The 17,449-nt window shown below is 37.6% G+C and overlaps 1 protein-coding gene across 3 annotated transcripts in view; it reads left to right on the top strand.

Moving 5' to 3' along the window:
• LOC133663943 (elastin-like) overlaps window positions 1-17,449 on the top strand; it is a 216,348-nt gene that overhangs the window by 139,390 nt on the left and 59,509 nt on the right. For all 3 annotated transcript variants that reach the window (XM_062068683.1, XM_062068684.1, XM_062068681.1), the window contains 4 exons: window positions 5,510-5,569; window positions 6,370-6,417; window positions 8,663-8,812; window positions 8,884-8,910. In XM_062068683.1, coding sequence (XP_061924667.1) covers window positions 5,510-5,569; window positions 6,370-6,417; window positions 8,663-8,812; window positions 8,884-8,910 — 285 coding nt within the window. The remainder of the gene's footprint in view (window positions 1-5,509; window positions 5,570-6,369; window positions 6,418-8,662; window positions 8,813-8,883; window positions 8,911-17,449) is intronic.

Raw genomic sequence — 17,449 nt, 5'->3', positions numbered from 1 at the left:
TGGATCAGTGTTTATTTTGCTGCCTGGGTCAAATATGATAAGAGCCATTCCACTGAATCGGTGCCATTTGCTCTCTTTTTTCAGCTCTAAATCTGATAATTCACATATTAAACTACTCCAAATGTGTATTGGTCCATGTGGAGCAACTTTATCAGCTTCCATGTATATAACATCAGCACACATTGTTGGTCTTTTCATCTATTTTAGTCAAGTCACCTACAAAAGGCAAATGTGGTAGTTTAAGAGGCCACTTGGAGCTTGCAGCTACACAACAACAAAGCACACGATAGCACACAAGCTAGACGTGCATAAGTTTCTTTACTTGAACAATATTGCAGTATAATACATCACATTTGTCAATAATTATATACACAAGTATCAAATACTCGTATACAAAGTCTCCAAGGCAGAAAAGTATCCAGTAACAGACGTGTCCGCATCATCCATCCACCCATCCATCCATCATTCAACGTGAGCTTAATTTAATGAATTATTGAAAAAAAACAATATTACATTTTACTTATGTTGTACTTCACATTTGAACAACAAATCTCAAAAGTGATATTTCCACCCCACTTCAACCTAAAGACAGTATATGTCCATTCCAGATGGTTCATAATAAATTAGTGCTTTTTTTTAATAGCTTTGTTTTCCGTTTGAAAAATTTCACTTGATCTCATATCTCAATACTCGTATACAAAGTCTAAGGCAGAAAGCATCCAGTAACAAACGTGTCCGCATCATTCAACGTGAGGTTAATTTAATGAATTATTGAAAAAAACAAAACAATATTAGATTTTACTTGTTGCACAACAACAAATCTCAAAAGTGCAATTACCACCCCACTTCAGCCTAAAGACAGCATATGTCCATTCCAGATGGTTAATAATACATTTGTGTTTTTTTATAACTACCATTGTTCTCTGTGTGACTAATTTGACTATATCAAACATTTTCTAACATTGCAGCGTTTTCGTGTATTTTAGTCAAGTCATTTACAAAAGGCAAACGTGGTAGTTTAGAGGCCACTTGGAGCTTGCAGCTACACAACAACAAAGCACACGATAGCACACAAGCTAGACGTGCATAAGTTTCTTTACTTGAACAATATTGCAGTATAATACGTCACATTTGTCAATAATTATATACACAAGTATCAAATACTCGTATACAAAGTCTCCAAGGCAGAAAAGTATCCAGTAACAGACGTGTCCGCATCATTCATCCATACATCCATCCATCATTCAACGTGAGCTTAATTTAATGAATTATTGAAAAAAACAACAATATTACATTTTACTTATGTTGTACTTTACATTTGAACAACAAATCTCAAAAGTGATATTTCCACCCCACTTCAACCTAAAGACAGCATATGTCCATTCCAGATGGTTCATAATAAATTAGTGCTTTTTTTTTAAATAGCTACTATTGTTTTCCGTTTGAATAATTTCAGTTGATCTCATATCTCAATACTCATATACAAAGTCTATAAGGCAGAAAGCATCCAGTAACAAACGTGTCCGCATCATTCAACGTGAGCTTAATTTAATGAATTATTGAAAAAAACAAAACGATATTAGATTTTACTTGTTGCACAACAACAAATCTCAAAAGTGCAATTACCACCCCACTTCAACCTAAAGACAGCATATGTCCATTCCAGATGGTTAATAATACATTTTTTTTTTTTATAGCTACCATTGTTCTCTGTGTGACTAATTTGACTATATCAAACATTTTCTAACATTGCAGCGTTTTCGTGTATTTTAGTCAAGTCACTTACAAAAGGCAAACATGGTAGTTTAGAGGCCACTTGGAGCTTGCAGCTACACAACAGCAAAGCACACAATAGCACACAAGCTAGACGTGCATAAGTTTCTTTACTTGAACAATATTGCAGTATAATACATCACATTTGTCAATAATTATATACACAAGTATCAAATACTCATATACAAAGTCTCCAAGGCAGAAAAGTATCCAGTAACAGATGTGTCCGCATCATTCATCCATCCATCCATCCATCATTCAACGTGAGTACTTTACATTTGAACAACAAATCTCAAAAGTGATATTTCCACCCCACTTCAACCTAAAGACAGCATATGTCCATTCCAGATGGTTCATAATAAATTAGTGCTTTTTTTCAATAGCAACTATTGTTTTCCGTTTGAATAATTTCACTTGATCTCATATCTCAATACTCATATACAAAGTCTCTAAGGCAGAAAGCATCCAGTAACAAACGTGTCCGCATCATTCAACGTGAGCTTAATTTAATGAATTATTGAAAAAAACAAAACAATATTAGATTTTACTTGTTGCACAACAACAAATCTCAAAAGTGCAATTACCACCCCACTTCAACCTAAAGACAGCATATGTCCATTCCAGATGGTTAATAATACATTTGTTTTTTTATAGCTACCATTGTTCTCTGTGTGACTAATTTGATTATATCAAACATTTTCTAACATTGCAGCGTTTTCGTGTATTTTAGTCAAGTCACGTACAAAAGGCAAACGTGGTAGTTTAGAGGCCACTTGGAGCTTGCAGCTACACAACAACAAAGCACACGATAGCACACAAGCTAGACGTGCATACGTTTCTTTACTTGAACAATATTGCAGTATAATACGTCACATTTGTCAATAATTATACACACAAGTATCAAATACTCATATACAAAGTCTCCAAGGCAGAAAAGTATCCAGTAACAGACGTGTCCGCATCATCCATCCATCCATCATTCAACGTGAGCTTAATTTAATGAATTATTGAAAAAAAACAATATTACATTTTACTTATGTTGTACTTCACATTTGAACAACAAATCTCAAAAGTGATATTTCCACCCCACTTCAACCTAAGGACAGCATATGTCCATTCCAGATGGTTCATAATAAATTAGTGCTTTTTTTTTAATAGCTACTATTGTTTTCCGTTTGAATAATTTCACTTGATCTCATATCTCAATACTCATATACAAAGTCTATAAGGCAGAAAGCATCCAGTAACAAACGTGTCCGCATCATTCAACGTGAGCTTAATTTAATTAATTATTGAAAAAAACAAAACGATATTAGATTTTACTTGTTGCACAACAACAAATCTCAAAAGTGCAATTACCACCCCACTTCAACCTAAAGACAGCATATGTCCATTCCAGATGGTTAATAATACATTTGTTTTTTTTATAGCTACCATTGTTCTCTGTGTGACTAATTTGACTATATCAAACATTTTCTAACATTGCAGCGTTTTCGTGTATTTTAGTCAAGTCACCTACAAAAGGCAAACATGGTAGTTTAGAGGCCACCTGGAGCTTGCAGCTACACAACAGCAAAGCACACAATAGCACACAAGCTAGACGTGCATAAGTTTCTTTACTTGAACAATATTGCAGTATAATACGTCACATTTGTCAATAATTATATACACAAGTATCAAATACTCGTATACAAAGTCTCCAAGGCAGAAAAGTATCCAGTAACAGACGTGTCCACATCATTCATCCATCCATCCATCCATCATTCAACGTGAGCTTAATTTAATGAATTATTGAAAAAAACAAAACAATATTAGATTTTACTTGTTGCACAACAACAAATTTCAAAAGTGCAATTACCACCCCACTTCAACCTAAAGACAGCATATTTTCATTCCAGATTGTTGATAATACATTTGTGTTTTTTTATAGCTACCATTGTTCTCTGTGTGACTAATTTGACTATATCAAACATTTTCTAACATTGCAGCGTTTTCGTGTATTTTAGTCAAGTCACGTACAAAAGGCAAACGTGGTAGTTTAGAGGCCACTTGGAGCTTGCAGCTACACAACAACAAAGCACACAATAGCACACAAGCTAGACGTGCATAAGTTTCTTTACTTGAACAATATTGCAGTATAATACATCACATTTGTCAATAATTATATACACAAGTATCAAATACTCGTATACAAAGTCTCCAAGGCAGAAAAGTATCCAGTAACAGACGTGTCCGCATCATTCATCCATCCATCCATCATTCAACGTGAGCTTAATTTAATGAATTATTGAAAAAAAAAAAAAAAGACATTTTACTTATGTTGTACTTTACATTTGAACAACAAATCTCAAAAGTGCAATTTCCACCCCACTTCAACATAAAGACAGCATATGTCCATTCCAGATGGTTCATAATAAATGTGTGTTTTTTTTATAGCTACTATTGTTCTCCGTTTGAATAATTTCACTTGATCTCATATCTCATTACTCATATACAAAGTCTCTAAGGCAGAAAGCATCCAGTAACAAACGTGTCCGCATCATTCAACGTGAGCTTAATTTAATAAATTATTGAAAAAATAAAAATTAAAATGAGATTTGACCTGTGTTGCACTTTACATTTGACCAACAAATCTCAAAAGTGCAATTACCACCCCACTTCAACCTAAAGACAGCTTATGTCCATTTCAGATGGATAATAATCATTTTTATTTTTATTTTTTTTATAGCTACCATTGTTCTCTGTGTGACTAATTTGACTCGATCAAACATTTTGTAACAATCCACACTACAAAATAAAAGTATATATGCTGATATCGGATCAATATCTGTGTCGGCCGATACTCAAGGTTCCAATGTTGGTATCGTATCAGAGTTTAAAAAGGTGTATTGGGACATATATTTATATATTATATTTAATGGTGAAGTCTAACTTAACCTCTAAAGGCTTAGTGGCCACATGCGTGGACAGCACCTTTTTAGCGCTTATTTTCAAAATTGTGTACACTACTCAATTGGAGTCTTATGGCCACTTATGTGGACACTTATACTGCCATCTGGTGGTGTCAGAAGAGTACAACATACCATGGAATTTGGAGGGAAAAAAAGTGTAAAAATAAGAATTAGCATGTCACTAAACATGAAGTACACGTGTGTGTACTTATGGACTAAGTACCTCATACAAAAAGATGATTCTTAGTTTTTATTCTAATTAGGGTCCAATAAGCCCAAAAATCAAAGAGAAAGTAAAAAAGCATGTAAACATACAGCTTGGGCCTTAAGAAGTTTTAAGGAAGTAGGTGCAGCAAACAAATGTTATTTTTCCAGGTAGTTGAAATTAATATTTGTATTAATAAATATGCATTAAGATCAATGTGCAAGACATTTTGCTTAATAAAAAAATTTTTTTTTTGCAGTTTATCACCAGGGCACACAAATGACACTGATTCTCATCAACTTTTTAATCGGGATCCCAACTGGAGCGGATCCTGCTTTGCTGTACAGTGTAAACCCATCACAGTTGTGACCCGAGACTGTGTTTATTTTGTGTCTGGGTCAAATATGATGTTCTGCAAAGTGTGTTTAAAAAAACAAACAAACAAAAAAAAACGGGTTTCATGGAATGTGCTTCGTAAATTCTGATGCACGCCTCGCTGTAAAGACATATTTCATCACTATGTGGATCTATTTTTGGTGGGGTTATGAATGACGTTGTGATGCCCTGCTGTGTGTTGCAGGGGTGTACGTACCGCCAGGCGCTGGGATAGGCACGGGACCAGGAACTGGATACTATCCAGGTAACAAAGTCCGCTGGCAGAGTTTAGAATAATAAACTGGACTTACTGCAATAAAAGTATTATATAAAAAAATTACATTAAAAAAAGCATAAAAGCAAAGCAGAAATGAAACTAACGATTTTGGCAATGTGGAATATAAAAAACTCAAGACTCTCGTTATTGACAGTTCCCAATTGAGCTATGTGAAAATGTGCATTTTCAGAGATTGATAACTGCTCTGACCACACATTGAGACATCTGTTTGTACTTTGTGCACGCTCGCCCTCGCCAATAGTCAAATAAATATGGACGCAGAATTTGCTAACAAAACAAACATTCATAACCGCAAGCAATAGGGGGGCAGACCTCCGCCATTGTTACTGTTAACAAATGTGGTTACCGGTTTATGTAACTGAATTTTTATGTATTTTAATTCTGTGGACTGATTTGTAAAAACAAATTACATTAAATTATGCTCACAATTTCAATAAATATATAATTTTTTATATTCAGTGTGTTGTGTAAAAAAAATTGTTTACTTTATAAAAAAAAAAGCTAGTTTTTTACACTGAATTTTTTACATACTGAATTTAGAAACCCTATTTTAATAAACTAATTTTGTTGTTGATTCAGTGTCAAAAACCTCCATGCGAAACATACCGCACACAACTTAAGACTATTTTTTTCCCCTCTAATCTTGACAAACTGATCTTATACACACAAACGTGTTTGTAATCCGTGTAAAGGAAACATGCAGCAAGTGTATTTTATTGTGACATATTGACACCGCATAACTTGATAATTGATGTTTCATCACAAAGGGTCAACTGGAGGAGTGCCTGCCGGCTATAAACCAGCCAAAGCAGCGAGTGAGTAGAAAAACACATTTATTTTCTTTCTCCTAAATATTTTGGTTTGATACAATCTAAGGGGTTGTTTGTCATGACGGAGCCTATGAGGGTTTTATTTAATCTAAAAAAGGATTAAATCAATTATGAAGGAAAATAATGAATATTCAGTATAGAAGTGGATTTGAGCTTAATTTTGAAATTAGTTTATTTAAAAAAATAAAATAAAATTGTCAGTTTGTTTGATTTTATATCTGTGAAGAGGAAGGCAGTACATTGTTTTTTTTTCCTTTTTTTTAAATTTCTTTTTTTAATTTTTTAATTTTTTTTAATTTTTTGGTGGGGAGAGCAAAAAAGTGTCTGTTTCTCAGTAAATGTATTATGATTTCCCTATCAAATGAATAAATAAATATAAATTAAAAAAATAAATTAAAAAAAGCTAAAACAGCTAGGAGCAAAATAATGTAAAAAAAAAAAAAAAAAAGGAAGTGGAACTGGGACGCCCATTAGAATATAATAGAATAGAGTTTTATTGTCATTATTACAGTGGACAGGTTCAAAGAACAACGAAATTGGAGCAGATCCCCTAAGGTGCATACACAATAATTTAGTAATATAAATAGTAAAAAAAGATTAAAAAAAGATAAAAAAGAAATGATGTATCTATATATATGTATATATCCACACACATGCACATATCCATTCACATGCATATATATACATATACACATATAACATTATTGCACATTATAGTCCGAAAAAATTAAAAGACATGACACATTGTGCTCACTCAGTGCCTGTTTAATGCTACCATTATTGCCATTATATGCCATTATTTCATATATGTGGAACGTATCTCAAAATTCAGTAAACAATCAGTACCTCTTTCATTGTGCTTGTTTCATAAAGGGACCACAGTGAAATTAATAAGATGCATTCCACTACCCATTATTAGTAAGGGTGCCAAATTACCACCAAAAGTGGCTGTAGTTTGATTGTACATGACTAAAATCCACACCAATTTGACTAATAACCCCTGTCTGGACTGTTTTCATGTATCTTTAATGTGATGTATTCTGTACAAAGTGATCATTGAAAACCACAACAAGGCATGCTGGGAAACGTTTGCTTTCCAGACGCATGCTCAGACCTGCCAAGTCTTCCGGATTCAAAGGAAGACTGCCCGAAATTACCCTTGTCTAAGTCGCAAATCTCAGGCATAGTGATGCAATATGTGCATACAGCTAGCCTAAATAGCATGTTAGCATCGATTAGCTTGCAGTCATGCACTGACCAAATATATGCCTGATTAGCACTCCAACAAGGCAATAACATCAACAAAGCGCACCTTTGTGCATTCACGCACAGCATAAAACTTTTGGTGGACAAAATGAGACAAAGAAGGAATTGAAGATTTTACATGTAAACAAACTGTTGCACTTGTTTGTATTCCCCCCCCCCGTCCGTCTTTTTCCGTTTTTAATCCTTTTTTAAAAATGCTCCAGAGAGCCACTAGGGCGGCACTAAAGAGCTGCATGCAGCTCGAGAGCCGTGGGTTGCTGACCCCCGGTTTAAAAAAAAAAAAAAAAGAACAATACTATGTGAGGAAAACGCCACCTTTAAAGAGAATGACTACAATATTATAACTAAATAAAATAAATTGACACCATCTAAAAAAATGATATAAAAAAATCAAACATAAATAACAAAGTAATTAATAAATACAAACATAAATTAGTAATAAAAGTAGTAATAATAATAATAAATAAAATCAAATATGACAGAATAAAAACTAAGAACCTAAGAAGAGTTTAAAATATTCAGTAAGAAGCCGGAATAAAAAGGTGTGCCTTTTAAAGCGGGGGTACCTTAGTTATATTCTTGAAGTAAAAATAAAAAAATCCTATTAGCATCATTCAGAATATCGTAACAGTAATCATTTCTGGAAAAAAAAAATGTGTCTGCGTGCTGTCTGTGCCTTATAATGAAGTATTTTAGTAAATAAAACCCCGGAAGACAAATGAGCGGTCAACCCCTCCAGATCCTGTCACATATTCCAGATCCTGTGTGTGTCCTTTTACATGGTGAGGTGAGTTACTGATGGAATGCAAATAAACACGAACAAGGGGATCCTTCGAGGAGGCCGTGAGGGACTATCAGCGAGATGCGCAGTCAGGGGTGGGATTTACAGTTTGAATTCTGCCCGGTGACACAAGATTCAAGTACCCTGGTTTTAACCTGTTTAAAAAAATTCTTGTATTCGAAGGTTATGGAGGTGGAGGGCAAGGTGGCGTTCCCGGAGGTTATGGAGGTGGAGGGCAAGGAGGCGTTCCCGGAGGTTATGGAGGTGGAGGGCAAGGAGGCGTTCCCGGAGGCCTGGTCCCTGGAGGCTTTGGTCCTGGAGGACTCGGAACAGGTATGAAGAACGCGAGCAGAAGTGCTTGTTGGCGAGCAAAAGTATAACCTTTCTTTTTGTGTGTTTAATAGGACAAGGCGGGAAAGGCCCTAAACCAGGTAAGATGATATTTGTGCAACACCTTTTTGATTTGAATCCCACCACTGCATGTGTTCCTTCTCATCATAATGTTGCATCTGTGCAGTCATTTTTTGTCGGGCGTCACGGAAACTGGTTTCCTTCTGCTATCAGTGTAAAACAGGGGTGTCCGAACCCCAGTCCGTGGGCCAAATGCGGAGCTCTGGCATCTTAGAGACGACTGCAGTAGTTCAATTTTAATAAGCAAGCTGGCTGTGCTTTCATATTCATTTCGAAGGCCCAGGGGTCTGACATGCGGGAAATTGTCGCCACCTTGTGGACATTGTGAGAAACTCAGGTCGAAGACCTTGATGTGTACTTATATGACCCAATCCAAACAACCTTCCCTAGTCATGGTTGAAAATACATTTTAAACAGCACAAAAAATCAACACACACGGTCACACATAACACAACCTTTGTAGATAGTATTCAAAAAAACATCCCATCACCATAAAAAATTCAAAATTTGATGGGAAAAAATGCAAAACACTCTCTGCACATTCAAAGAGGTCGTCACAGAAGTAAACTGGCTGTCCTTTCATATTAATTTCAAAGGCCCAGGGGTCTGACAAGTGGCAAAATATCACCATCTTGTGGACATTATGAGAAACTCAGGTCGAAGACCTTGATGTGTACTTATATGACCCAATCCAAACAAGCTTCCCTAGTCATGGTTGAAAATGCATTTTAAACGGCACAAAAGGTCAACACACACGGTCACACATAACACAACCTGTTCACTGAACTCTGTAGATGTTATTCAAAAAAACGTCCCATCACCATTAAAAAATTTGAAATTACACCCAAGGAACGATGGGAAAAAATGCAAAACACTCTCTCCGCACTTATCCATGGTTGACTTTTAGCTGCTTGATATTTTTGATTGATTACAAAGACTCAAAGAGGTCGTCACAGAAGTCAACTGGCCGTGCTTTCATATTAATTTCAAAGGCCCAGGGGTCTGACATGCGGGAAATTGTCGCCACCTTGTGGACATTGTGAGAAACTCAGGTCGAACACCTTGATGTGTACTTATATGACCCAATCCAAACAACCTTCCCTAGTCATGGATGAAAATACATTTTAAACGGCACAAAAGGTCAACACACACGGTCACTGAACTTTGTAGATATTATTCAAACAAACATTCCATCACCATTAAAAAATTCGAAATTACACCCATTGCAAGGCATGATGGGGAAAAAATGCAAAACACTCTCTCCGCACTTATCCATGGTTGACTTTTAGTTGCTTGATATTTTTGATTGATTACAAAGATTCAAAGAGGTCGTCACAGAAGTCAACTGGCCGTGCTTTCATATTTATTTCAAAGGCCCAGGGGTCTGACATGCGGGAAATTGTCACCATCTTGTGGACATTGTGAGAAACTCAGGTCAAAGACCTTGATGTGTACTTATATGACCCAATCCAAACAAGCTTCCCTAGTCATGGTTGAAAATGCATTTTAAACGGCACAAAAGGTCAACACACACGGTCACACATAACACAATCTTTGTAGATAGTATTAAAAAAAACCGTCCCATCGCCATAAAAAAATCGAAATTTCACCCATTTAAATCCGTTGCAAGGCATGATGGGAAAAAATGCAAAACACTCTCTCCGCACTTATCCATGGTTGAGTTTTAGCTGCTTGATATTTTTGATTGATTACAAAGATTCAAAGAGGTCGTCACAGAAGTCAACTGGCCGTGCTTTCATATTAATTTCAAAGGCCCAGGGGTCTGACATGCGGGAAATTGTCGCCACCTTGTGGACATTGTGAGAAACTCAGGTCGAAGACCTTGATGTGTACTTATATGACCCAAAAGGGACGGCGTAGCGAAGTTGGTAGAGTGGCCGTGCCAGCAATCGGAGGGTTGCTGGTTACTGGGGTTCAATCCCCACCTTCCACCATCCTAGTCCGTTGTGTCCTTGGGCAAGACACTTCACCCTTGCTCCTGATGGGTGCTGGTTTGCGCCTTGCATGGCAGCTCCCGCCATCAGTGTGTGAATGTGTGTGTGAATGTGGAAATAGTGTCAAAGCGCTTTGAGTACCTTGAAGGTAGAAAAGCGCTATACAAGTATAACCCATTTATTTATAATCCAAACAACCTTCCCTAGTCATGGTTGAAAATAAATTTTAAACAGCACAAAATCAATAATCAAAGTAATAAAAATAATCAAAGGTAAACACTTTAAAAACGGTTGATATTTAAGGCATCCTGATTGGGTGTGGCTTGGCAGAGATTGTCCTCCACCTACTGTTGCGTTATAAAGTGATGATTGGCAGACATGGTCACACATAACACAACCTGTTCACTGAACTTTGTAGATATTATTCAAAAAAACGTCCCATCACCGTAAAAAATTCGAAATTACACCCATTTAAATCCATTGCAAGGCATGATGGGAAAAAATGCAAAACACTCTCTCCGCACTTATCCATGGTTGACTTTTGGCTTCTTGATATTTCTGATTACAAAGCGTCAGAGAGCTTCGTCACGAAAGTAAACTGGCCGTGCTTTCATTTAATTTCAAAGGCCCGGGGGTCTGACATCAGAATCAGAATAGTTTTTATTGCCATTGTTTGAGAACGGGTTCACAAACTAGGAATTTTACTTGGTGCAATCGAGCAACGTAAAACATAAAACATGTGGCAAAATTTCCACATCTTGTGGACATTGTGAGAAACTCAGTCCGGTGACCTTGATGTGTACTTTCTCACCTACCAAAGCGCACCATTAACTTATATGACCTAAACCAAACAACCTTCCCTAGTCATGGTTGAAAATACATTTGAATTACAAAGAAAATACAAGAAATGGATTACAAAGCACGGAAGTGAACAAGGTAGGAGTTGAAGTTTCACACACTCTTGATATTCAATTATCCTGGTGTAAAAGAATGCACTGGTAATGTGTGGATGAAGTACTTCACACTGCATTGTGTTACCTAACAAAGGTAAACACTTCAAAACGGTTGATATTTAAGGCATCCTGATTGGGTGTGGCTTGGCAGAGATTGTCCTCCACCTACTGTTGCGTTATAAAGTGATGATTGGCAGACTATAAAACAATGGCGCTCGAGGACTGATTGGTGTTTTTACAACGCCGGACCCTCACAATATCTGGAAAGTCGAAACAGGCCACGCCCCCTCCCCCTCCCCCGGTACCGCACGATAAATATTTTCCATCGCTATATTTGTGTCTGCACTTCTCAGGTTGCTTTAGCAGCTTTTTGGCCGTCGTTTGATTTCCGCCAGCAGGCGCAGACAGGATCTCGGCATACCTCCTATGTGTTTGCAAAGATAAGGAAGCGAGCGGGCCCGATAACGCGAGGGTTCCGCTGGAGCGCCACACCTCTGCTCTCCACTCAGACGGGCACTTCCACTTTTGTGAAAGTGAGCACATTTCCACGGATGGAAGTTGATTTTGGCAGGGATTGTTTGGGAAAAAAGTGTACTGTAGATCCTGCCACTGTTTCGCAAGACCTATTGTGCTGAGATCATGGACAGAAAGGCGATGATGCTGCGTTGATGTCATGGCGTTGGCAGGAAATCATAGCATTAATTCAATATTTAATCAAGTTGTTCTGATGTCATCCTGCTGATTGGTCTTATTTTTGCCCCCGAAAATGCTCCGACGGAAGACCGATTGTGTTCTAATTTCATAACAATTTAAAGGCCTACTGAAATGATTTTTTTTTATTTAAACGGGGATAGCAGATCCATTCTATGTGTCATGCTTGATCATTTTGCGATATTGCCATATTTTTGCTGAAAGGATTTAGTATAGAACAGGGGTCGGCAACCCAAAATGTTGAAAGAGCCATATTGGACCAAAAAAACAAAAACAAATCTGTCTGGAGCCGCAAAAAATTAAAAGCCATATTACATGTGTCATGAGATATACATTTAATTAGGAGGACTTAAAGGAAACTAAATTAGCTCAAATATAGCTACAAATTAGGCATAATGATGCAATATGTTCATATAGCTAGCCTAAATAGCATGTTAGCATCGATTAGCTTGCAGTCATGCAGTGACCAAATATGTCTGATTAGCACTCCACACAAGTCAATAACATCAACAAAACTCACCTTTGTGCACTCATGCACAACGTTAAAAGTGTGGTGGACAAAATGAGACAGAAAAAGAAGTGGCATAAAACACGTCCTAGAAAGTCGGAGAAAGTTATGCATGTAAAGAGACTATACGGTGAGTTCAAGGACCGCCAAAATAAGTAGGACAAAACGGCGCTCGCCAAATACTTGAATCAGTGAAGCATATTTAATATAAACAGTGTGATTTATAACAATTACGGAGGTTTGTGTCATGTTTGTCCTCCTACAGAAACCATACTAAAACAAAAAAATTGATTTTTTTTCCCCCTCATCTTTTTCCATTCTTCATACATTTTTGAAAAATCTCCAGAGAGCCACTAGGGCGGCGCTAAAGAGCCGCATGCGGCTCTAGAGCCGCGGGTTGCCGACCCCCGGTATAGAACAACGTCGATAAAGTTCGCAACTTTTGGTCTCTGATTAAAAAAAAAACCTTGCCCCTACCGGAAGTAGCGTGACGTTGTCAGTTGTTCACTCCCTCATATTTTCCTATTGTTTTCAACGCAGCTAGAGCTATTCGGACCATTACCCCATTAATTTGGGGTGGGCAGTATAGCTCGGTTGGTAGAGCGGCCGTGCCAGCAACTTGAGGGGTGCAGGTTCGATCCCCGCTTCCGCCATCCTAGTCACTGCTGTTGTGTCCTTGGGCAAGACACTTTACCCACCTGCTCCCAGTGCCACCCACTCTGGTTTAAATGTAACTTAGATATTGGGTTTCACTATGTAAAGCGCTTTGAGTCACTAGAGAAAAAGCGCTATATAAATATAATTCACTTCACTTCACTTTGAGCGAGGATGAAATATTCGTGGATGAGGAACGTTAGAGTGACGGACTAGAATGCAGTGAAATACATATTTTTTTTCGCTCTGACCGTAACTTAGGTACAAGCTGACTCATTGGATTCCACACTTTCTCCTTTTTCTATTGTGGATCACGGATTTGTATTTTAAACCACCTCGGATACTATATCCTCTTGAAAATGAGGGTCGAGAACGCGAAATGGACATTCAGTGCCTTTTATCTCCACGACAATACATCGGCGAAACGCTTTAGCTACGAGCTAACGTGATAGCATCGTGCTTTAACTGCATATAGAAAGAAAAAAAATAAACCCCTGACTGGAAGGATAGATAGAAAATCAACAATACTATTAAACCGTGGACATGTAAATACACGGTTAATGCTTTCCAGGCTGGCGAAGGTTAACAATGCTGTGCTAACGACGCCATTGAAGCCTACTTAGCAACCGGACCGCACAGAGCTATGCTAAAAACATTAGCTCTCCACCTACGCCCGCCAGCCAGCCTTCATCTGCTCATCAACACCCGTGCTCACCTGCGTTCCAGCAATCGGCGGAAGGACGAAGGACTTCAGTAGGAAGTCAAGGTGAGGTCGGCGGGTAGCGCGTCTGCTCTCCAACAAAGTCCCCCTGGTTGTGTTGCTGTAGTCCGCTGCTAATACACCGATCCCACCTACAACTGTCTTCTTTGCAGCCTTCATTGTTCATTAAACAAATTGCAAAAGGTGTCCAGAATACTGTGGAATTATGAAATGAAAACAGAGCTTTTTGTATAGGATTCTACGGGGTACCATAACTTCCGTTTAACTGACTACGTCACGCGCATACGTCATCATACCGCGACGTTTCAGCCGGATGTTTCCCGGGAAGTTTTAAATGTCACTTTATAAGTTAACCCGGCCGTATTGGCATGTGTTGCAATGTTAAGATTTCATCATTGATATATAAACTATCAGACTGCGTGGTCGGTAGTAGTGGCTTTCAGTAGGCCTTTAAGTTCAGTTCAGTTTCAGTTTATTTGGAACGTGCGTACGATAATGCGCCACATATTTCCATTTGTCTCATTACAGCACCTCCGAAAAGGATAAGGAAGAAGCAGAGTTTATTTAATCCCACCCCTTTTCATTCCATAGCAATTTTATTTATTTATTCATATTTTTTTTAATTATTTATTATTTATTTGATTTTATTTATTATCAAAAAATGTTTTTATTACCGCCCTGAGATCGGTAGGTCGTGAGTTCAAACCCCAACCGAGTCATACCAAGACTATAAAAATGGGACCCGTTACCTCCCTGCTTGGCACTCAGCATCAAGGGTTTGGAATTGGGGGTTAAATCACCAAAATGATTCCCGGGCGCGGCCACCGCTGCTGCTCACTGCTCCCCTCATCTCCGAGGGGGTGAGGGTGATCGGTCAAATGCAGAGAATAATCACTTATTCTCCTGTTGTCTGATTCTTTACATAAGTTTCGGGTGATACGACAAGTTTTGGTATCAATTTGATACCAAACAGTTACAGGGTCATACATTGGTCATAATTAAAGTATTATCCTGTGTCCAGGCACATATTTTCACTTTATAAACAATAAAAAATTACAAAAGATACTACAATGATAACATCGATACACACTACCGTTCAAAAGTTTGGGGTCACCCAAACAATTTTGTGGAATAGCCTTCATTTCTAAGAACAAGAATAGACTGTCGAGTTTCAGATGAAAGTTCTCTTTGACCCCACAAATGTGATGCTCCAGAAACTCAATCTGCTCAAAGGAAGGTCAGTTTTGTAGCTTCTGTAACGAGCTAAACTGTTTTCAGATGTGTGAACATGATTGCACAAGGGTTTTCTAATCATCAATTAGCCTTCTGAGCCAATGAGCAAACACATTGTACCATTAGAACACTGGAGTGATAGTTGCTGGAAATGGGCCTCTATACACCTATGTAGATATTGCACCAAAAACCAGACATTTGCAGCTAGAATAGTCATTTACCACATTAGCAATGTATAGAGTGTATTTCTTTAAAGTTAAGACTAGTTTAAAGTTATCTTCATTGAAAAGTACAGTGCTTTTCCTTCAAAAATAAGGACATTTCAATGTGACCCCAAACTTTTGAACGGTAGTGTATATGAACTATGTACGGCTCTTGTTCTTGGTATCATTACAGTCGACGTCTGTGTAGACCCACCCATGGCATTTGTTTCTTTTTAGGAGAGCTTGCTTGCTGTTAGCGGTGAGCTGTTGTATCCTCCTACGGTGTGTAGTGAAGCATGTTTAGCTATTCCTCGTCCTGCAGGGATGATACTTGTGAGAAACGTACTTTATTTGTCGCCATGGAGACAAGGATTAGTGATTTAGACGTAACTAAAACACTACAGACTGTGGATGGATGTTGGCCGAACAAGAGCAAGAGATAAGCGACACTTCTGTGTTTATAGTTTCAAATTTATTGTTAGTTTTTAAGCCAAAAGGCGTCCATTCTCCATTTTCTATCTCCACACTGTTTTTGCTTTTAAGTACTGCGTTGCCGAACATGCGGCTATGCCCGTTTTACCTGCAATGTCGCAACAGGATGACGGCGCCGTGTCCAAAGGGAAAGAAAAAAAAAAAGTACAGGTATTTTTCAGAAGCAGTATAGACCATAGGGTTGTACGGTATACCTGTATTAGTATAGTACCGCAATACTAATGAATCATATTCGGTACTATACCGCCTCTAAAAAGTACTGTTTAAAAAAAATTTATATTATGTTTATAAACTTAGGAAATGTGTCCCTGAACACTTTGAGGGACTTTGAATATGACCAATGTATGATCCTGTAACTACTTGGTATCGGATTGATACCCAAATTTGTGGTATCATCCAAAACTAACGTAAAGTATCCAAACAACAGAAGAATAAGTGATTATTACATTTTAACAGAAGTGTAGATAGAACATGTTAAAATAGAAAGTAAATTGATATTAACAGTAAATTAACAAGTAGATTAATAATCCATTTTCTACCGCTTGTCCTTAATAATTTTGACAAAATAATAGAATGATAAATGACACAATATGTTACTGCATATGTCAGCAGACTAATTAGGAGTCTTTGTTTGTTTACTTACTACTAAAAGACAAGTTGTCTTGTATGTTCACTATTTTATTTTAAGGACAAAGTTGCAATAAGAAACATATGTTTAATGTACCCTAAGATTTTTTGTTAAAATAAAGCCAATAATGCCATTTTTTTGTGGTCCCCTTTATTTAGAAACTTTTCGGTACTTTTCGATAATTATCGAAATACATTTTGGTACCGGTACCAAAATATTGGTATCGAGACAGAACTAGTTTTTAATTCATTGGTACTAGGGATGTCCGATAATGGCTTTTTGCCGAAGTGAAGTGAATTATACTTATATAGCGCTTTTCTCTAGTGACTCAAAGCGCTTTACATAGTGAAACCCAATATCTAAGTTACATTTGAACCAGTGTGGGTGGCACTGGGAACAGGTGGGTAAAGTGTCTTGCCCAAGGACACAACGGCAGTGACTAGGATGGCGGAAGCGGGAATCGAACCTGGAACCCTCAAGTTGCTGGCACGGCCACTCTAC

Source organism: Entelurus aequoreus, linkage group LG13 (genome assembly GCF_033978785.1).
Source record: "Entelurus aequoreus isolate RoL-2023_Sb linkage group LG13, RoL_Eaeq_v1.1, whole genome shotgun sequence".
NCBI lineage: Eukaryota > Metazoa > Chordata > Actinopteri > Syngnathiformes > Syngnathidae > Entelurus > Entelurus aequoreus.
The sequence above is the reverse complement of the archived record's forward strand: the minus strand, read 5'-3'. Positions and strand labels throughout refer to the sequence as shown.